The sequence below is a fragment of the Microcaecilia unicolor genome, chromosome 4 (assembly GCF_901765095.1).
Source record: "Microcaecilia unicolor chromosome 4, aMicUni1.1, whole genome shotgun sequence".
NCBI lineage: Eukaryota > Metazoa > Chordata > Amphibia > Gymnophiona > Siphonopidae > Microcaecilia > Microcaecilia unicolor.
In genome coordinates, this window is record NC_044034.1 from 171,067,033 (window position 1) to 171,090,320 (window position 23,288).

A 23,288-nucleotide genomic window follows, 5' to 3' on the forward strand; every position below is an offset into this window, starting at 1 on the left:
CCAACTGGGCTGAGTCCAAGAAGGACAGTCTTGAAATAAACATTGGATATATGTTCTGGGATGCACATCCATTACTGTGCCTTAAATTTAATGTGCACTAAATCAGTTTAATGCACGTTAACCTATGAAATCACATAGTTCATTTGTGATTATTAAAATTTGTATGCTAAAGTGCTTTTTTTGTTTTTTTTTGTAAAAGTAAAAAGTATGAAATGAACAGGAAAAAAAAATCTCTGAAAATTGAGACATCCAAAAATTCTGAAAAAGAAACGAAATTGTTTTGGCTGTGCATTGTTCAACCACACTTGCAAATGTTGTTTTGGCTGTAATTTGGTGGATTGAGCCCTTTGGTAGACAGATTAGGGCAATCCTATATTTGGATCCACTTACAGTGCTTTTGTTACTTTAGATTGTATCGAGTGATGCTTTATGGTGCTCATAGTGATGTGGCAGTAGTTTCCAGGGTTTGGGTATATTGCTAGGTTATCAGCAAACTACCACTGTAAAAGATTTGTTGATACTTTCATTCTAGAGTACTTAGGCACCATCAAAATATTTTACTATTGTGCATTTTGTTATAGTGTGGAAATTTATTCTTATTACAGTTCTAATAGAATTTATAGTGTCTTCTAGTGAGAATCCCAACTAAGTCAAATTTCTGGCACAACCTTCCAGTAGAAGTGCTGGACATCAGTATAGTATCAGAATTAGAGAATGGCACAGGGACAAGGTTTGTCCTTGTCCCTGTGAGCTCTGACTCCCATCTGCAAAAGCCTCAAATTGGACAATGTTGCCATATTTAGACTGACTCTGGACAGAATTTCAGCACGAAGGAAGCCCTTCCTTTTATTATTTAATACCTCACTGCATGCCACAAAACAAAAGGAGAAAGTTCCCATATGCCATCTTCGTTTGATGTAGGCATAGGAAAAAAGATGTTAAAAGCTCCCAAGTTTGATTGTTAAACACCTGATACTCTAACATGTCTGTTTTGGTGACCCTTTACAAGGTGAAAATATTTCTGCACAAATACAGGGAATCCCTATAACTAGCCCCTCCAAATGACACAATGATTTACAATTTAGAACTAATTACTACTCTTAACGGATGAAAACCAGTGCTTCCTCATTGTACATCCGTATGCTTCACAAGTTGGCATGCTTGAAAATGTAAGTGAGATCAAATAAAAATGCTACCAACAATAAAGAATGATAACTTGGACAGAGCAGCTTAAACTTTTGTTCACTTTGGGTGAACGGGGATGATGGCTTCGCAGAGGAGAGGAAAAGGAGACTACTAACCTCATGGGCTTCAGCCATCATGCTATCTCCAGTTCTCAATCTAACCTCTTTGGTCAACTCTTTCCTTCTCGCTCCCTGGGCCGCTGGCAGCATCAGAAAAGGTAAGTAAATATGCTGCCTTTGCTGCAGCCAGCTGGCAGCGATTCACCAAGACCAGCTCTGTAGCCTTCCTCCTCTCAAGGCCCGCCCTCTGTACTGCAACTTCGTTTGACGATAAGCAGGAAGTTGCATTAGAGAGGGTGGGACTTGACAGGAGGAAGGCCATGGAGCTGGCCTGTATGAATCGCTGACGCTGCCGGCTGACTGCAGGAAAGTGTAAGTCGTGACACCCGTGAGGAGGAGAGTATTTTTTTTTTTTTTACCTCGGGAACAAGGCTTTTTACCATTCTCACGGGGGTGGTAAATGTTTTGTTCCCACATCTGCAGGGATTTTTTTTCCAGTGTTGTCTTTACAATCTGTAAGGGGAAAGGGTTGTAGAGACTGGGATGTTGGATTGGATATGGTTTAGTTCCCTCCCCCCCCCCCCAGCTGGTTGCTGTTAGTGTGTGAATGCCTTAAAATAGGATAGCAAGAAAAAATTGCCAAATTACTGTTATGTGTAAACGTTTAAAGAAATGAAGTAACGTTGCTTAGAAGGCGGTGTCAGTGGCTGATGCAGGCACACACATTAGTTTAAATTAGTCTCAATTTGCTATTTGGAGGGAATTGCTTTGATTTTTCTTGATCTCCTTTAATCAGTTTTTGTAGTAGTAAATGGAGAATTGGTTACTCAGTATTTGTTACGATGCAAACTTGTTTTTCTTGTTCTCCTTTAATCAATTTTTGTAGTAGTAGTAGTAAATGGAGAGTTGATGTACTCAGTAATTTTATATGATTCAAATTTGTTGCAAAGAAACAAAGGCCAGGCCGAGTCTGATGTCCATTGGATTCAGCATCCTGTCCAACAGTGGCCTGTTCCTCTCCCCCAGTCTACCTGGCTAATAATTTCTTCAGGAACTTGGCCAAACCTCTTTCAAATCATGTTATATTGGTTGCCTTGTTTACATCCTCCAGTGCTGCTTGAATAAACTTTCTATAGTTTGTTTTCTTCTGCTGGTGAGTCAGTGGTTTAATGAAATATCGTCTGGGGTTTTTTTGGTTGGTTTTTTTTGTGGTATTTCCAAGTTATTCATTTTTTTGATATAACGTACCATCTGCAACTTCATCTGGACAGTTTACAAATACAATTAAATACTAATAGAAAAGAAATACAGCAATTCTTATAGAATAGAAATCTTAATCTCCATATGATGCAGCCTCTGCCACTGACCCTCTGTCAAGATTGACTCCTGACAGTGTTAGCAGTTAACATCAAGGGCTTTCTCATGTCAGTTTTTGACTAGATGGCTTTATGCGTAAAAAATAATGGTAGATAATTCCATAAAAATGGTCCTACCACCCTAAATGAACAAATACTATCGAGCCAGATTTAGTGAAGAGAGGTGTAACAAGAAGGTGTTGCTGTGATCTTAGGGAACAAGTAGGTACATAGTAAGTCAGTACTTGGGATGACAAACCCCATGCTACGAGTATTATGCACTGCAGTTAAATCTTGAAAAGGAATTCTCACGTAAAGTGGCGACAGTGTTCTTAAGCAAACGGAGTAACATGATCCCATCAAGTGGCTTCTGTTAATAAAAAACATTGCAGTTAAGGTAAGGTAATATCTTCAAATATTTGATTATCCATGAAACAGAGACCTGAAAAGCAGTTACAATAATCTAATTACCCTAGCACTAGAGAATGAAGTAGTTTCCATAAAGCTGTTTGATCAAAATAAGGTTTAACAGATCAAATCAGTTATTTTAATTTGTAGAATCATTTTTGGACCATAGAGGAAATGTTTCAAAGTTTTCCTATAAGAATCCCTAGGATTTGTGAAGGTCTTAAATATCAACTTTCACACCTTAGATTTTTAGACATATTTTGACAAGTTAAACATCATTCCCTATGTAACTATTCCATCCCATTCGTATCACCTCTTTTTTTTCTCCAAGCTGAAAAGCCCTAACCTGTTTAGCCTCCTCTCATAAGGAAGTGTTCCATTCCCTTTACATTTACTGAACCTTTTCTAGTTGCATTGTATCTTTTTTTTGTTTGTTTTTTGAGATGGAGTGACCTGAACTGCACACAGTACTGAAAGGTGCAGATATGCTAGGAACCCCATACATTAACATAATGATACCCAGATTTGTTCTCGGTCCTTTTTCAGATAATCCGTAACTAGGACTGGCCCAAGGATATGTGCCCTGGGTGAATCTTCAGCCAAATGTCCTCACTCCCACTTCACCACCACAGGACAGCTGAAGCCCCCCCCCCCCCCCCCCCCCATTGTGTCCAGCATCGTTTTCCCTAGCTTCGGAGTGATGCATTTGTGTCCTTGATTGTGCCTCGAGGGAAGAGCTGTGCAGGCAGGGAGAGGCAGCCTCTATATGTAAAAGGGGGAAAAAAACAAACCCCAAACCAAATGGCTATCGGCTGTTCTGTGAGGTCAAGCGAACAAAGCAGCTCCTTTTCTCCCCTTTGCGGCTGGACTTTCCTTTTCCCTTTACCGCCTTTGGTGGTGCCGCAGGTTGAACAAAAAAAAAGCGCCAGGTCTTTTTCTGTCGTCATCTATGTTACTTTGTTACTGTGTAGATTCACCTGTTGGGGCAGTCCTCAAGGCCGAGAGAATGGGATTCTCTTCAGGTTGGGTTCCATGGCGCCGGTGATTGAAGCAGTGCCCTGGGCACGGACTCATGTGGCCTCTTCAAAGTCTCTCCTATCCAGTTAGTCACCGCAGAAGTACATAAGTACATAAGTAGTGCCATACTGGGAAAGACCAAAGGTCCATCTAGCCCAGCATCCTGTCACCGACAGTGGCCAATCCAGGTCAAGGGCACCTGGCACGCTCCCCAAACGTAAAAACATTCCAGACAAGTTGTACCTAAAAATGAGGAATTTTTCCAGTCCATTTAATAGCGGTCTATGGACTTGTCCTTTAGGAATCTATCTAACCCCTTTTTAAACTCCGTCAAATTTGTCCCTGCCGACGCAGGTACGAACAGCCTCTGCTGGTGGCTCTGGAGGTCCAGTCTATTCAAGAGTATGTCCTTGCAGCAGCCGAAAGGAATAGTCGTCACAACAGATGCTGGTCTCAGGGGCTGGGGAGCTTGCTGTCAGGAGCAGTATGCTCAAGGTCTCCGGTCTTGTCAGGAGACATCTTTCTCGATTGACCTTCTGGACACCAGAGCACTTTGGCTGGCTCCCCAAGCATTTCATTGCCGGCTGGCGGGCAAGTCAGCCACATCGTGTCAGCCTACACCACAGCGGTGGCATATATGTATCAATCGCCAAAGGTGGTCAAGGTGTCGTCAGTTGAAGCAGGAGACAGTGGAACTACTTCATTGGGCGGAATTGCATTCAGTGGCTTTCTACGCTGCTCATGTCACAAGTGTTCAGAACGTTCAGGCAGGCTTTCTCAGTCGAAACACACTGGATCATGGAGAGTGGGCTCTCAGCAATGCAGTGTTTCAAGCAGTGGTAGAGCATTGGGGTCTTCCGACTGTGGTTTTTTTCGTGTCCGTGCTCAAGGCAAAGCTTCCTCTATACTTTAGTTGCTGAGAAGGCCCCAGAGCACAGAGGGGAGTTACTCTCCTTTGGCTTTGGCTGGCCAATCTGCTCTAGGTCTTTCCTCTGTGGCCTCTTAGGCCATCTCATTCAGAGGATTGAGGAGGCCGGGTAATTTCAGTGGATTTGGATTGGCCTTGCAGGCCTAGGTCCAGTGATCTTTGCTGCCTTCAGTTCGCCTGTTTGGATTGGCCTTGCAGGCCTAGGTCTATTGATCTTTGCTGCCTTCTGGTCAGTTCGCCTTTTTGGTTTCCGGTGTTGTTAGGTCTTCTGGGGCAGAGCCCAGTGTCTTATCCGGCTCTATTTGGTTTAAGTCTTTGCTCTTGAGTGGGTACGGTTGGCAAGCAAGGATACTCTTCAAGCGTGCTGGCCACTATGATTCAGTCAACGTGTCTGTCTCGGTTCATAATTTATGTTAAGACTTGGCGGATTTCTCGAAGCATAGTGTGAGGAGCTGAACATCTCCCTCTTTCGCATGTCAGTTCAGCAGTTGTTGAATTTCTTGCAGCAAAGTCTTCACAAAGAGCTGGCTTTGATCTCTCTTAGGATACAACTTGTCTCCTTTTCTTGTTTTTCGTAGTAGCGTTGAAGGTAAGCCCTTGGCCAGCCATCCGGTTGTAGCCGGGTTTTTTCCCCCTGCGGGGCAAGCCTTAAGAGTCCTCCTTCCGGGTCAGTTATTGTTTCTTCTTTGGGATCTTTTTGGTGCTCTCAGTTCTAACCAAGCCTCATTTGAGTTCTTGGTTCCCAGTACTTTATATGACTTCACATTTAATTCAGTATTTTGGTGGCTATCGCTTTAGCTTGGCGAGTTTCGGAGCTGCAAGCTTTTTCTTGTCTGTTTTTTGGACTTCTACGGATAGTGTGGACTTGCACCCCATTCCCTCATTTCTTCCCAAGGTCTTTTCTTGATCCCACTTGTCTCAGCCTGTGCTCTCATTGCTTCTCAGGGTCTTTTCTTGATCCCACTTCTCAGTCTGTGCTCGGTCTTCAGGATTGGAGGACCAGCGTCGCTTGGAATGTCTTGTTGTTTGGAAAGCTCTCAAGCTGTATTTAAAGTCTGTGGAGGACTTTTGTGGGGCAGATCTTCTGATCAGGGGTGTTACGCAAAGGTTTCATGGCTTCTAAAACCTACAGTTTCTCGTTGGCTTGGAACATGATAGTTTATGAGAGGACAGGCGGCCTCTTGGGCAGATTGTTTTTCTGATCCGTCCTTTGGAGTTTTTTCTAAGGCGATCAGTTGGTCATCTTTATATTCTTTTTCAAAGCTATTGGCTGGAGGTGCAGTGTTTTACAGATGCGATTTTCGGTTCATCGGTTATCTCGGTGGGGTTACTTAGCTCTCTCCCATGTTCATACTGTTTTGTTACTTCCCATCAGTCACATTCTAGGCCGGTCCGGAGGGATGCTAATAAAGGAGAAATTAGGCCTTACCTGCTAATTTGCTTTTCTTTAGTCCTTCTGGACCAACCCAGGTCCCTTCCACGTTTGCTGTTATAAATAAATGTATACATGCATAGCATGAAATAAAAAATTCAGTAAATAATTGAAAAGACACAACAAGAACTAAGTGCTCTGCCTGCAGTGGCATCTTTTAGAAGCACGTACGATATAAGGCACAGGCTCTATGTTGGCGAAGTGCCAGTGGCAGCTCAGGCCTGCGGAATATGCACAGCCGAGGTTCTCCTCCTTCCTTCAGAAAGAAACCACAGAGAGATAGCAAGGAATGAGACTGAAGGGCTCACCACCTTCCACCTGCTGGAGACTACTGGATCTTTCTCTAGCTGGCAAGGGCTCTTATTGGCTCTCTCTCTAGAGTCAGTGTTCTTAGTCTCCTTCTGGAAGACGTGCACAACATTCTGGGCCGGTCCAGAGGGACTAAATGAAAGCAAATTAGCAGGTAAGGCCTAATTTCGCCTTTAGTTGGTGCCGGTTTGGGCATCAACCCTCCCCAAATGGAGGAAGTTTACTTACCAGTCATCTGCCTTTTGTGGTGGGAGGAGCTTCCTAGCCTTAGACTGTTTTGGAGGCCTTGTGCTTTTTCGCTATTTCCACACCAGAGCCAGATAGAGCCCCACTTTGGAGGGCCTGGTAGGACTGCCCAAGGCCTTCTCTCTCCACAAGGCTCTCATACACATGATTTTGGCAGAGTGGTAGAGCCCAGAGGGGCTCTTGAGAGGCTTTGTCTCTGGGGTGCAGTTCACCATCGGGGAGGGGGGAAGGGCAGCAAATTTCAACTTTCTTTGACTTGGTCTACATCATGTCGCAATCAGTGCCCTCGGTCATGGCCAGGAGGCAGCTGTGGCTTCGCCACTGGGCTGCAAACACTTCCCCCAAGATACTTGTGAGTACTCTGTCCTTTTGAAAATGCTTGCTATTTGTAGAGGACTTGGAAAAGTTGGTCATGAATTTGGATGAGGCATGCCCACTTTGGCACCTAAAAGAACCTGGCTGGTCGGGACTGGGCAAGACCTGCTTGAAGGGGGTGCTGGCTGATTTTTGGCTGGATAATCACTCTCCAGGAGCATCCTGCAGTCCAGGTAAACCTTTCGGGGGAGGGTCAAGAGAACCTGGAGCCTAGGTGTCCTTAGGGGTTGTGGGTGCCATTGCCAGAGGAGTACAGTGAGGATTGGTTTTTTTTTTTTCGGGGGGGGGGGGGGGGGGGCGGGGAGCAGCAGTCTTCTTTTTTTTATTGCATGTAGGTCTGTATTACCTCTGATCATTGTGAGCCTTTGAGGTGTTCAGCCAAGGCAAAGCCTTTGAACTGATAGGACAAGTAACTAGATGCCTTCATGATCTCTTCCTGCGTCTTGCCTGAAAATACCGGGTGGTGGCCGTTGCACTTCTATATCTGCCCCATTTCTCCCTCAGAGCAAGGTGGAGGCTGCTATCCTAGTTTATGGTGCCACAGAAGGGAGGCTCTTAAAGACCCCTCCTTGTCCTTGAAGTTGATGCAATGCTCTAGATGCTATGGTTCAGGATGGAGATTTTTCATTTGGTGATTGCTTCAGTATGCTTGGGCGAGTTCCTCACCTCCTTAAGCCTTCAGATCCATCTCCACATTCCCTTCAGAGTGGGTCACAAGTATTACTTGAGCTTTTGTGCCTTGGGAAACACTTTCAATTCCATGCTCTCCCATTTGTTCTGGTGATGGTTCTATGCACCAGCGTAAAGATGATGGTGGTGGCCTAACTGTGCTTCCATGGCATCTGGATGTATCCCTGTCTAAATGATTGGCTGGTCTGAGCTGATTTGGAAGAGGAGTCCAGAACCACCCACCTTCCAGGTAATTCATCTTCTGGAGAGATTGGGCTGGGTGATGAAGCAGACCAGGCATTGCCTGGTTCCCTCTCAGTGGTTGGAGTATCTGGGAGTCTTGTTGATACGAGATTGGGCTGTCGAGAGCTGCAGTCTCAGTTGTGCATACTGCAGGCCCCGTGGGCGAAGGGCTACCTCTAAGGCCTGGGCTTCTTGGCGGCAGCCCTGGAAGTGGTCCCATGGGCACATATGCACATTAAGGCCTCTTCAGATGGCTCTCTTGTCATGCTGGTCTCTGAGGTCTCAGGGTTTCAAGGTTGGACTTCTTCTTCCATCAGTGATGTGAAGGAACCTGACCTGGTGGGATCACTCTGCCTGCCTCTTGAGAGGGTTTCCCTGGACCCACAAGAGCGGGTCATGATAACAGATGCCAGCCTCAGAGCGTGGGTGGCACAGGGGCACTGGTCTGGTCAGGAAGTATCCTGGTCGATCAGTTGCTTCAGGATGAGGACCATCAGGCTAGCATTCCTGGAGTTTCTCCTCATCCTTCAAGGAGGATTGGTCTGGGTGATGATGGAATGCTACAGGAGGTGGCAGTTAGATGTCAGTGGGTGGAGAGACATCTCTTGGTGCACTTTAATGGTCCACCAAGAGAAAGTCTGCTTGGACAAGACCATGTCCAAGCAGAATTTCTCAGCCTATTCATCTTGAAGTCTGACACTCCTTCAACTCTTGATAAACAGACAGGGTCAGTCAGTGCAGTGTTCAGCTTAATAGCTTTGAGGCACAACACCAAAGCAATTTTCAGTTCTTCAGTTGCAGAAGGGAAGCTGGCATTGCAGCTCTGGTGCTGGAGTGGCTCCAGCAGGTTCTTTTCTACTTTTTCCTCCAAAGCCTCTGATCAGGAGAGTGCCCCTGGTCGCTCCTTTCTTATCCTCCTGGAGGCCTTGGTACACAAACTTGGTTTACCTTCTAGCAGGCCCACCCCAGAGCTGCCTCAGACGAGCCAGTGGAGGATCCAGATCCTTTGAGAGACAGTTCTTTGCAAACTGAAGAGACTGTTGCTTCAGTTATTTCCACTCTTCAAAGGGCTTGTAAACCCTCTACTTTGTTGTCTTATGCTTGGGTCTGGAAGACCTATGAGTATCAATATGAGGTCTCAGTTGTGTTGGACTTCTTCATGTCTAGTGCGTTCGACATTGTAAACCATAGTATACTACTAAGCATCCTAGATTACTTTGGGATTGGTGGAAGTGTACTTAGCTGGATCAAGGGTTTCCTAACTACTAGAGCAAATCAAGTAAAATCTAATTCGAACATATCATCACCATGGAAAGGAGTCTGTGGAGTACCTCAAGGATCGCCACAATCACCGCTCCTTTTCAACCTAATGATGACCTCACTAGCCAAGTCCTTATCAAGGCCTTAACCCTTTCATATACGCAGACGATGTCACAATATACCTCCCTTACAAAAATGATCTAACAGAAATCACCAAAGAAGTCAAACTCAGCTTGAACATCATGAACTCATGGGCGAATGCATATCAACTAAAACTTAACACAGAAAAAACACACTGTCTTATCCTCTCATCCTATACAATAAAAAGCACCTCCAACGTTCTGAAGCCGAGAAAGTGAAGCCTTGAAGCATTCCTGCAACGTTCCGGAACTACGGCTTCAGAACGTTGGAGGTGCATTTTATTATATAGGATGTGCTTGGTGCTTTTCTGTAGCACATGGGGGGAATTTAATATATGCTGATTAAAGTGGCTGGAGGGGGGCAGGGGAGAGAGGAGATTTGCTGGGTTTCTGGAGGGGGGGGGGGCAAGGGAAAAAGGACAATCGCTGGGTGTCTGGAGGGGGGCAGGCAACAGAGGACAATCTCTCTCTCTCCTCTCTCTGGAAAACCTTGCTAGCGCCCGTTTCATGTGTGTCAGAAATGGGCCTGTTTTACTAGTCCCAATATAACACAAACATAACCACCCCAGATTATAGCCTGAAAATTCTCGGAGTTGCAATCGACAGAAATCTCGCACTAGAGAGCCGAGTGAAAGCTACAACAAAGAAAACGTTCCACTCAATGTGGAAGCTCAAACGAGTGAAACCTTTTTTCCCCCGAGGGAAATATTTTGCAGCTTCGTACAATCTATGGTACTAAGCCATCTAGACTACTGTAATGGAATCTATGCGGGATTCAAAGAACAAATCCTAAAGAAACTCCAAACTGCTCAAAACACAGCAGCCAGGCTTATATTTGGAAAAACAAGATTCGAAAGCACCAAACCCCTATGAGAAAAAACGCACTGGCTCCCAATCAAAGAACATATTGCGTTCAAAATCTGCACCCTGGTTCATACAATCATCTACGGCAATGTCCCAGGATACATGACAGACCTCATAGACCTACCAACCAAAAACACAACAAGATCAACACGAACATACCTAAATTTTCACCACCCAAGCTGTAAAGGGCTCAAATATAAATCAACCTATGCATCCAGCTTCTCTTATGTAAGCACACAACTATGGAATGCATTACCAAGCGCTGTGAAAACATATGACCACCTAAACTTCCAGAAACTCCTAAAAACTAACCTGTTCAAAAAGGCATGCCTTAACCCTGCAACACAACAAAATAAAAGCTCATACTGGACATAACTAAACTCTTCCACCTTTGATTCCCAATGTGTCTGTCACACATGAACTTTACCATAACCTCACTCTGTATTTGTTCATACCGGTATTGGCGATCACCTCTACGGTCCTATGTAAGCCACATTGAGCCTGTAAATAGGTGGGAAAATGTGGGATACAAATGCAACACACAAATAAAAACATAGCTTGGCCCTAAAATTCCTGGAGCTTCAGGTAACGGCGCTCACCTGTTTTGGGGGAAGGTTGGTCTTTCTTGGTGGCACAGCTGGATGTCTTGTGGCTCTTCAGAGGGGTGGTGCTCCGCACCCCCCACCCCTCAATGTGCCCCACATTACCCTCATGGGACACGAACTTCATATTGGATGTCCTGTTGTGTCCATCCTTAGAGCCATAGATGGCAGCCTCTCTAAAAGACCTTACATTGAAGGTAGTCATACTGCCATTGTGTTGGGGATGCAGGGTCTCAGAGTTGCAGGCCTTTTCCTGCCGCAACTTGTCCTGTTCAGAGGAGTCGTCTCCGTCTCCATCTGCACTGTATAGTCATGCCTACTAAAGGTTATTTCTTCATTCCATATTAACCAGGAGGTATCTCTCTCTTCTGCCTTAGAAAAATAAACGGACGAGCACTCCCGAAGGCTTCATAAATGGGATGTGCGGAGAGCTTTGCTCTGCTCTTTGCAGGAAAAAAAAAACCCTGCTGCTCAGACCATTTGTGCTGTTCCACAGACACTGCAAGGATCGAGCAGCTTCCAAGTCATTCATAGTGCACTGGATCAAAGTGGCTATCCAGGCGGCATACATTTGTCAGAACAAACAGGTGCTGAGGTGTCTTGGGGCTCACTCTGCCAATGTGCAGGTGACCTTGTGATTAGAAGCTAATGTGCTTTTGTGTGAAGACATCTGCAGCATCCTGTTTCCAGCAGTGGCCAATCCAGGTCACAAGTACCTGGCAAGATCCAAAAACAGTACATTTTATGCTACTTATCCTAGAAATAAGCAGTGAATTTTCCCCAAGTCATTTTAATAATGGCTTATGGACTTTTCTTTAGGAAGCTATCTAAAACCTTTTAAAACCCCTCTAAGCTAACTGCTTTCACTACATTCTCTGGCATATTACCTTAAGGCTTTTTTTTTTCTCCCCCCCCCCCCCCCCCCTTTCAGTTCATGCATTAGCACCAATTAAAATCTTTAACATCATTGGTGTTGAGTCCAAAAATAGTGAATAGTAAAGTTTTCAAGTGTTTGAAGGATTGTTGAAAAATTTGGAGGTGCAGTGTTTGAATTTGGTATTACCAGCTATTGAAGCTCTTGGAGCTGAGTAAGCTGAGACCACAAGATTCTGAGCGCTGGCCCCTATTTATAGTAAGAGTTTAAGTGTAGAGTTTATTAGATTTGCTTGTGAATCACTCTTCATATAGATTTCACTTTTTCAGAAAATAGGTAGGATATAAAATGCCTCCTTTTTGCCAAATCATGGACTTGGAGGCTTTCCAGCTTATTTTCGAAGGAGATCACCAGCCATCTTCTGACACACATCGGGAGATGGCCTGCGATCTCCTGAAGTCGGCCAAATCAGTATAATGGAAAGCCGATTTTGGCCGGCTTCAGTTGCTTTCCGTTGCGGAGCCGGCCAAACTTCAAGGGGGCATGTTGGTAGGGTGGTGAAGGCGGGACGGGGGTGTGCTCACGAGATGGCCGGCTTCACCAATAATGGAAAAAAGAAAGCAGGCTTTGACGAGCATTTCACCGGCTTTACTTGGTCCCTTTTTTTTCACAACCAAGCTTCAAAAAGGAGCCCCAACTGACCAAATGACCACCGGAGGGAGGGAATTGGGGATGACCTCCCCTTACTCCCCCAGTGGTCACCAACCCCCTCCCACCCCAAAAAAATATATATATTTTTTGCCAGCCTCAAATGTCATACCTAGCTCCCTGACAGCAGTATGCAGGTCCCTGGAGCAGTTTTAGTGGGTGCAGTGCACTTCAGGCAGGTAGACCCAGGCCCATCCCCCCCCCCTACCTGTTACACTTGTGGTGGTAAATATTGAGCTCTCCAACCCCCCCCCCCCCCCAAAACCAACTGTACCCACACCTAGGTGCCCCCCCCTTCATCCTTAAGGGCTATGGTAGTGGTGTACAGTTGTGGGGAGTGGGTTTTGTGGGGGAATTTGGGGGCTCAGCACACAAGGTAAAGGGGCTATGCACCTGGGAGCTATTTTTGAAGTCTACTGCAGTGCCCCCTAGGGTGCCCGGTTGGTATCCTGGCATGTCAGGGGGACCAGTGCACTACAAATGCTGGCCCCTGCCACGACCAAGTGGCTTGGATTTGACTGGGTCTGAGATGGCCGGTTTTGGTTTCCATTAATCGAAAACCGAAGCCGACCATCTCAAACCCGGCAATCTCAACATTTATGTCGAGATTTGGCCGGCCCCACCCATATGGAAAAAAAAAAGATGGCCGGCCATCTTTTTCGAAAATACGGTTGGCTCCGTCCATTTACGGAGCTGGCCCCAGAGATGGCCGCCCATAGAGATGGCTGGCCCCATTCGATTATGCCCCTCAATATGTACCAAATTAAGGAAACTAAAATTCTTGGATCAGAATTCTGTCAAAATCTTTGCAGGGATCCATTGGTCTGTGAATAAGATTAAAAGTTCAGTCCTGTGATGCTCATGTGCTTATAATTGTGTGAAAACTAAAGCGGAATATAGGTTAGATTTCAGCAAGTAAACTGAAAAGACCTCTCGCCTCTGGTCTGTTGCACAACATGTTTAGCAGATGACAATTGATGAACAAAAGACTTTTTGGAGGGGGGGGGGGGGGGGGGTGGCCAGATAATTTCTTCTTTGCTCCTTTTGGGCTTCTATTTCACTTAAAACTAGGGCTGGGATTTGGTACCATGAGTCCCATTCACAGCTTCATAGGGATATTTCTACTCCAGTTTTATTTTCTCTTTAGTTTGTTGCTGCAATGGATCAATCTTCAGCCAGTAGATTTAGAAAGGATGCCCCCTCCCATTTGTTCTGTTTAGTTCTTTGTGTGTCAGAAATGTGTTGTAGATTAAACTGAGACTTGAAATCATATTTAAAAGAAAAATCAAATAAGATAACTGTTCACTTTAAAAAATGCAGTAAGTGCTGGAAGACTGAGACAGGGAGGGATGGTATGGTAAATGGAATAAGCATACCTTTTTACAAACTACCTAGCTAACTGCCTCACAGCAAAGTAAGTTTGACATTCAAGCAGATTCTAGTTGATTAAAAGCGTGTGTTAAAAGTATGGTAAGATAGCTGTCGCCTTTTGAGATGTTGTATTGCAGTCTCTTAAATGGCAAGCTTATTCCTCTGGAAATAGCTTCAGAGATGGTGCTTGGCAGTATGCCCAAGTTCTCTTCCTCCCCTCCTCCTCACACCCAGCTTCCTGACTTTCTTTGCCTTGTCTGTCATTTGTATTATCCAGTAGCGGTTAGCGGACGAGGAAGTAGTTTAATATGTGCTAACAAACAGGAGGCTGTGAGGTTGAAGACGTCAGCATCACACTATGCACATTAGAGAGTGAATGACTAAGAAAACGATTTTATTAATACCTAAACCTGAAAGACTGCTTCGCCTGAGCATGAAATGACCAGACTGGCTACAATGAAATTAGCTGTAGGAAAAAGAGAAAAGAAAACGAAAGGCAGATTATTGGTGCAGTGGAACAGTGAAAAGATGATGGCAATATTAAATATGTTGAACTTGTCAAGTAATGCTCAAGGATGCTGAACTGACTTGGAAAGCTGCATTGTTTGCCGGAGCACAGTTCCTTTGTATTCTGATTCCAAAGATACTGCCATGTCTTTGTGTTTCTGCCCTGTCACTGACCAAGAGGAGGTGCGTATTGATAAGGACTTCCATAACCACAGGCAATGCATTAGGGGAAAGTATTCACTGTACCTTTTAAAACTTACTGCTGGTTTAAATTTCAGTTGAGACTTTTTAATTGTCTTTTATTTACACAATACTGGATATCAGTTGTTTTTTTTTTTTTGTTATCATTTTTGTATTGATGGGAGTTAAAAGGTGCAAGGATTTATTTGTTGGGGGGTGAGAGGGAGAAGTTTTTTTTTTTTTTTTTTGGTCTTTTTTTTTTTTTAAAACATGTTTTATGAATCTTTAAATTGCAGATGATACTTTAGCTGCAATCCCAAATATTACAATTAGTATATTTGAGTCAATTTACACATCACAGTTTTTGCAAACACTGGATAAAATTTTTAGCTGGATTTTTTTTTCTGACAGGTAAAACTGTATCTGGCTTTTTAAAGACAACAGGAACACCATACTGTTTATAAATACACATCAAGAAAACAATTTTATATAAAAAGTCTGTGTTCTTGACTCGGATAAATATGCTTTCTGTTCTTGGCTGTTTCAGCAAGACAATAGAAAGCATTTCCATTTATAGAGGCTGGACACAGTCTTTACCATTCTTGGCAGATTTCTCGTGTATATTCATTGTTGATATCGTGAAGACCTGACTGGTATGTATTTATACAAATTCATTTACAGAATGAAAGCTAGTTTATATCTTTCAGTTGCAGAAATTTTTATAAATTATCCCTTTTTTTTTTTTGACTGGAGATGAATATATGCATGTTCATGATAGGGATGTATATACACTAGTGTGCATTTGGGGGTCCTTTTATACTAAGTGGCAATAAGTGCTAGCCCATGCTTACCACAGTTTAAAATAGCTTACTGTGGGATGTACTTGGGCATCCTGCGTTGTTTGGGATCTGTGTGTGTGAAAAAATTTTGGAATTTTTCTGAGATGGGGCATATCTGGGAGCCAATCAGTATATCTATACTACTGCGCACTGATAGTGCAGGATTACCGTATGAGCCCTTACTACATACAAAATAGGTGGTGATAAGTGCTCACGCAGTAGTTGACTTTTAATGATAAATTTGTTAGCATTCGTGTAGCATATATGCATGCAGATCCCAAATTTAATGTAGCATGCCTGAGCACATCCCTCGGTAAGCGATTTTAAGCTGTGGTAAGCATGGACTAGCATTTAGTGCTGCTTAGTGCAAGGACCCCCAAATGCGCACTAGTGTGTATACATCCCTATCATTCTTCCCAGTTTCTTCTCCTCTGGTTGGGGATTATGGATTACAGATATTCATGTGATCCATTTTTTCTTTTGCCTTAGGCATATAGGAGGTATTTCTATAACTGTGCACCTCCACATAGGCCCCCAAGGCTGTGCAGCCTGGAACCTGTTTATTGACTGGTGCAGCCTGGAACCTGTTTATTGATTGTATTCAGACACTGTGGATGAAGGGTCTCTCTTACTAAACTGCACTAGCGATTCCTGCATGGCAATCGCGACTGGGCAGCGGTGCATTTTCACACTGAGAATCGCTAGCGTGGTTTAGTAAGAGGCCCTAAATTTTGGATTTTGTTTTATATGTAACTTTTAAATTGTGTGTTTTGTGATATAAATGTGGAAAAAAAGTGGCTGGATACTAATGGGGACAGTGCATGGCTATTAATACAAAAAAAATAGAAAACTAGACATTTTACTGCTGCAATAAAAGTGGCCTTGGTGCATGGGAAAAACCTGCATATGGGCGTGCTAGCACTTTTATTTTCCCATCATGTTGGTACCACTTCCTCTTTTTTTTTTTTTTTCTTGTATGCCTTTTGCTAATTCTCTTTCCAATCACTGCTATCCATTTGTGCTTTTTCCTCTTCTGTTTCTTGTTTTATTCCCTCACTACACCTGTCTGACATGATTTGTTTTGCTTTTTGCCCTTTCCTCCCTTTTTCTACTCTGCCTCTGTCCATTCAGTTTTCATCTTCTTTCTCTTTTTACTTTTTCATCTACCTCTGAACTTTCTATCTCCTTCTCTTATCCCCTAGCTCTCCCATTTCTCATCTCGCTCCTTCCTTAGCCTCCTATTCCCTTCCATCTTTCATCTGTGCCCTACTACTGCATTTCTGCTTACTGCACTCATTGTCCTCTCACTCGTCTCCTTGCCACCCACCCTTGGCTTCTTCCATATGGTTCCAGTATTGACAGCATCTCTCTCCTTCCATCATTGTAACCCAGCATCTCCTCCTACTCCCCCTTACCCCACTCTCGTGGACTGACAGCTCCCTGCCCTTTACACTCTACCCACACCAGCATCTTCCTGCCCCCTTCCCAATGGTTCAGCATATCTTCTCCTTTCCTCCCCCACCACTGTCTCTCTTTCTTGCTGACTTTCTATCCCCCTCCTCGTGATCCAGTGTATCTCCTCCCTCTGTCTAGCATCTCTCTCTCACTCCCCAGTAAACCCTGGAGCCTTCTCTCCGACATGTTGCGCCCACGTAGGAACTGCAAGTTGCATCGGGGGGGGGGAGGGAGAACAGAATGCCTTCATGTATTGGACACAATAAAAATTTCGGATTGGAAGTGCTATATAGCAAAAACACTGACAGTTATTGATGTGTTCAAATTTGCATTCTCTTAACCCAATTTCTGGCAAAAAAAAACAACAAAAAAACAGCGTTAGGTTAATACTAAGAACTGTCTTAAGTGATCCAACAGAATACTGCTAGTATTACGGGAGCCAGTTGGCCAACTCCTTCTAAAAATCCTGCTTATAAATCTGATGTAGTGTTTTAGCACTTCTCTCTATTCACAATATTTTAACACCTCTGTTGACTAATTTATACTAACTGATGCTAAATGTGTGTGGTTTTTTTTTTCCTTTTTTTTTAAAATAGTACTCCATCTCGTTGTAGTAAAGGAGGAGCAACAGGACACAGCAAAATGAGTCTTCACGGTGCTAGTGGTGGTCATGAGCGTTCAAGAGACAGGCGCCGGTCAAGTGACAGGTCCCGTGATTCATCCCATGAAAGGACAGAAAGCCAGCTTACGCCATGTATTAGGAATGTTACATCACCAACAAGACAGCATCACGGTGGTATATTAAGGCTTTTTCACATTTATTTGTTGGCCAAGAAAGAATTATATACCTTATTAGTTTGTAATCTGTTTTGTTCTGATGGAAGAATGGAATATTAGAGATTTTTTGTTATTTTATATGTAATATTGTTTTGACCATTTTACATCTTATTTAACTACGATGCAGTTCCTTCTCTGTGTAGTTCCAATTTTTTTTTTCCTCAAGAACACACAGGATAGTAAGGCCTTATGTATGAGTGGCATAGCCAGATAGAGCCCAGGCAGGTTTGTTTGTTTTGTTTCGAAGGTGACACACACCACCTTTGTGTATATAAATCTGCTTTTGGGTATTTGAATCAGAAGGGTCTTGGTGGATATGATAATCTTGTCTCAGTGATCTTCAACTGGTTGCAGGCAATTAAATCTTAGTATATACTGCCAAATTCATAATTTTCCTTTAATACTCTTGTGCATAATCTGTGTTGAATCTTATCCTTGATTATGTCTTGTAGATCGAGATAAGGAGCACAGCTCATCTCGGCCAAGCAGCCCCCGTCCTCAGAAAGCTTCCCCAAATGGCTCTAGTAGTAGTGTTGGGCTAAGTAGCAGGAATAGTAGCCAATCAAGTACAGATGGCAACTGTAAAGCTGCTGGGGAGATATTTGTTTATGAGAATGCAAAAGATGGTGCTCGAAATGTGAGAACCTCTGAACGAGTGACGCTGATAGTGGACAACACCAGATTTGTTGTAGATCCATCTATTTTCACTGCACAGCCAAACACAATGTTGGGCAGGTTTGTAATACATTTCTTTTACTACTTCAGAGGCTTAATTTCAGTCATATAACACTTCTAATTTGGTTTTAAATGTTTTAGATATTCTTTTATCATAGTTTTTTTTGTTACCTCTCAAATGTTTGTAATGGTTTGAATATTGATAACTTTTATTCAATGTTTTCTGGGTTAGCAGGAAACCAAATTGCTGTCCCCTTTGTTGTAATCTTTCCTTCCCAATGGAAGTTGGAAGGAATCATTAGAAAAGAAGTCACAAATGTCTGTCTAGGGGAAAACTAATTTGAATATTTAACAATGGGATGGAACTGGGTATGAGGGGAAGACAGGTGGAAAGATAGCTTCAGAGACATAAGCATCCTTCTCCCACCCCCTTCCAACAAAGGAAAGGGACCATTGCAGTTCTGTAGGAGATTATAGTTTATTAACATTTGCTGTACTGCCTGGCTTTCAGGTCTTGGTGGATTACAATAAAATACAAATATAAAGGGCAGAAAATAACTCCAGTAATATGAAAGGAAAGTGCAAACAACCATAACAGTAGAAAGTAAACGTCTAGTATACCCAAGGGAAGTATCACCTCCCACAAGCTCCTGCACCAAAGGCAGCCTCAAAGTAAGCCTTTAACTGTCCTTTAAACCTCTCTAGCAAACCACCTGAGTGATTCCACACTTCAGGCGCTAAAACAAAAAAAGCACACTCAAATGAATGGCCTGTGCACCCTAGATGGTGCTGGGATCTGTCAACCTGGCTGGCTCATGAGGATGATCAAGTTAGCAAGATAAGGTGGGAGCTTTTCATAATAAGTCCTGTGCGTTAACACAAGGAGCTTAAACCGGACATGATAAACACAGGTAACCAGTGATGATGTTGCTACAGTGGTGTCCATTGAATCCCGCCTCCCCCATCTTCCCCATCAAATTAATGGCAGTATTCTGAAGGGTCAGCAATGCTCTAATTGGCCTGGGAAATATAGTGCATTATCTAGAAAGATGGGAGATTCTAAAAATAGAATATTGGTGTGTCGGACTATGACACTTGTTATTTAAACCGCTCTGGCATTTCAGAGGAAATGTGGTTGGGATTTGAGGTGCAGGAAGTACCCGAAGGAGAAGAAGCAACAGACAGGCTAAGTCAATTTAAGCTAATCTGTGCTCTGAATGTTGCTATAAAGTGAATTAAATAAGCATTAAAAAATAAAAGAAAGAGTAACGAGGTTTTTGGCCAATGATGATGCAATCTTGCCCCTGAAGCTAAAACTTGAGCTGGGGGCTTCTTGAGGCCTTTTCCTCTGAAATGCCAGAGTGGTTTAAATAACAAGTGTCATAGTCCGACATACCAATATTCTACTTATAGAATCTCCCATCTTTCTAGATATCATGTTAATCATGTTAATTTACTCCCTGTTGAGTTTGACATATAGTACATTGCCATAGTTGAGATGAGATGATGATAATGCAGTTCTCACTTGAACAGCATAGAAAATAAGTTGGTGAGCCAAATCAGTTAGGGAATTGGTCCTTTCAAATGGTTTCTCTGTTCATTGTGCATGCATGTATTTTTATTCTGATCTATATTTGTTTCTTTGTTGTATTGTGAGAAGTAATGACTGAATCGGTCGTCTTGTTGGTTGCTAAGTGTGCTACCAACTAATATCGCTTAATAAAACAAGAGAATCCCACAGATTTGCTCAACACCTATTATGTAGTGTCAAAGATGCCTTAATTGGATAATATTGTAGAGTTCTCATAGTATTAGCAGGATCACCACAGACCCATAGGGTCCTCTATGTCCAAGTGTAATTTATAATCATTGTACTGTAAAAGGACTGAAGCAGTATCCATGCAGTAATGTTTCACAAAGGTGTGCACAGTGGACCACGTAGCTGCTCTGCAAATATCCTGCAGGGAAGTTCGTTGCAGATGAGCTTTCGTGGCCGCCATGGCCCTCAGATTATGAGCTGTAATATGCGGAATCTGTGAGGGAGTGGCTGCGGTGAGCTGGTAGCATAAGGTGATACAGTTCGCAATCCATTGGGATAGAGTCCCCTTGGTTACTGGCCTTGGGCAGTGAGGAGAGCGGAGTGAAAGGCATAATAAGGAAGGGTGGCATTGCCTGAGCCTGAGCCATAGAGGAGAAGTCTGCAGGAGTGACTGCTGCCCGAACTCCTGAATGATGGCTTGAATGATGTACAACTGTCATTCAGTCCTAAAAGGTTTCTACTTATTTATTAATTTATATTCTTCTGCCTAAGTACTAGGGGAATTGCAATAAAACATCCATAAACTTTACACTTACACAAGAGTAAAATTCAACATAAAACAAAAAGTAAACTGAAAAAGCTGTCCCACACTATAGACTGTACTCCCATTACACCAGAGGATATGCTAACAGAAAAAAATAGGTCTTCAACAGCCCTCTTAAATCTGGTCACTTTCGTGGCCAGATGTTAGTAACCCTGGCAAACTATTCCACAAACATGGGCCCTGCAGTCGTCTTGGGTCTCGGTCTCTGTTGAAATAGGCAGAGTTGGATGAGGACATTGGCAAACCACATACATACTTTCGACCCAAATGTTTAGGATGCCTTTGGGATGTAAGTAGAACTCAGTACGTTAGGGTTGCTAGCGTTCGGCTTTTCAGGATTCTACAAGTTTTTTCACACCATTTTGGATACTTGTTTTTTTTTTACTTTAAAACCGCTGAGTTTAAAACTGCTGACTGTATTTTTTAATTTCCACATGATGAGTGAGCCTTCCTGCCTGCTTCCAGAGAAAGTATTGCATAGAAGATAAATAGGCACCTCTTTCACAGCAGGGCAACAGAATAGTCTTGAAAACTATGCACCCGGATTCCCTCATATATAAGACAAAGATTCATGCTTCAATTTACCCTGTTTTTAGGGTCTCCAATTTTTATGCTGTGTGTATATTTGACGATGACCATGTGGGGTCATGCGTGTCTTGGCTTGCTTCTGCCTAGGCGTGATCCAAACACGCAGGGCCAAGACCCTCAAACAGTGGTAATTCAGCCTCCTGTCAAGCTTCCAGGCTTGAAGGAGATGATGATTCAATACCGTTTCTGGTACACCCAGGTACCAGAGGTTGCTCTTGGACTGATTCACAAAATCTTCTGTCTTTTCCATCTGGGCGCGCACCAAGGCCTGCAGCACTTCAACATCAGAGTGTGAGGTGCATTGCTCCAACTTAGTAGTGCCGGTTGGTATCAGCGAGCATTTGCTCCAGACGTGCTATCTGACCCAGTAGTTTGCTCAAATCAGGACTCAAGTGCCTTAACCATCGCTTTAGTTAGTTCAGCAAAAGCACTGAGAATTGCATTACATTCCCCACCCTCCGCCCGCCATCTGCTTGAAACAATCCTTTTCTTGCTTCGTGGTTTTAGCGGTCATAGTCATTCCAGTTTGTGACAGGTATTTGTCCATACACAAATATACCAGCTAAGGTGAGTAAACAACAGTTTGGGACTTGCGATTATGTAGATGCTGAGGGTGACACTGGTAGGCCTTGGAGCAAGTTAGGAACACGTCTTTCCCTCTTCACAGCACACTTGAGTCCACTTTCTGAAATTTTAATGGAATAGGTTGAAACTTGACCTGGAAAAAAAAAAACCTGGTGAAAAAGAGATCAGTCTGAAAATGTTTAGATTGGACTTGTGTTGGTGGGGGGAGGCTCCAGAGAGATAAGGCCAGGCCTGGCCTCCCCTCCCCCTCAATAGCCAGAGCATTTCTATGGGAGATGTTTTCATAGTAATATAGTAAATAATGGCAAAAAACCTGCACGGTCCTATTGTCTTGCTCATCAAGGGCAGCCAGAGCTGCATCCGCCACTCTGCAGGTTTCCACTCCTTCACGATTAAACACTAGCATCACGAACAGGAAACGTAGGCAAATTACCACAGTGCCAGCCTTAGAAAGGCCATATATGATGCAATCCTGGAGAATGGTTTTTGTATTTTGGTCTGCACAGGCGCATTCATTGTTAATATCATGATTAAACCAACAATCCAACAATTGTTAATATCACGTTTTATTTTGCTAATCTTTAATCTTAAGATGTCATCTCCCCCCACCCCCCCCCCCCCCCCCAATTGAGATACGTAACACCCACACTCATGCTTATGATATGGACGTTTTCTGCTTATTTTATACATATCCCAATTTTCGTTTTTGCAGTTTTGGGGACAAACTATCGAATATACCCAGCATTGGCCTTTATTCCTAACTGCTGGAATTGCTGCTGATACCCACTGTAACCTGTTCAGAACTTGTCCTTGCCATATTTGGAACACAAACCTTAGATGTCTGCCTGGCATTAGCCTTACCTTTCCAACTACTAGAGTTGCTGTCCTAAGCACCAATCAGTTTTGTTTTAATTCCATCTCCTTTCTCAGTTTACCCCATGCATTTTTGAATTCTGTCACTGTTTGTCTCCACTGGTTCCATTGAGAGCACATCCAAGCGTCCATCACCCACTCTGTCAAAAAGTACGCCCTTCTGTTACTCCTGAGTCTACTACCCTTCAACATCTATTCATGACCTCTAGTTCTAGAGTTTTCCTGTCTCTGGAAAAGTTGCTTGTTTGTATATTAATACCTTCCAGGTATTTAAATGTCTGTATCCTATCTCCTCCTATCCCTCCTTTCCTCTACGGAATACATGTTTAGGTCATCGTTTC

At 43.4% G+C, this 23,288-nt stretch overlaps 1 protein-coding gene across 4 annotated transcripts in view; it reads left to right on the top strand.

Moving 5' to 3' along the window:
• BTBD10 (BTB domain containing 10) overlaps positions 1-23,288 on the top strand; it is a 99,017-nt gene that overhangs the window by 37,724 nt on the left and 38,005 nt on the right. For all 4 annotated transcript variants that reach the window (XM_030200958.1, XM_030200959.1, XM_030200960.1 and 1 more), the window contains 2 exons: positions 17,623-17,822; positions 18,316-18,598. In XM_030200958.1, the coding sequence (XP_030056818.1) occupies positions 17,669-17,822; positions 18,316-18,598 (437 nt within the window). In that variant the 5' untranslated portion in view covers positions 17,623-17,668. The remainder of the gene's footprint in view (positions 1-17,622; positions 17,823-18,315; positions 18,599-23,288) is intronic.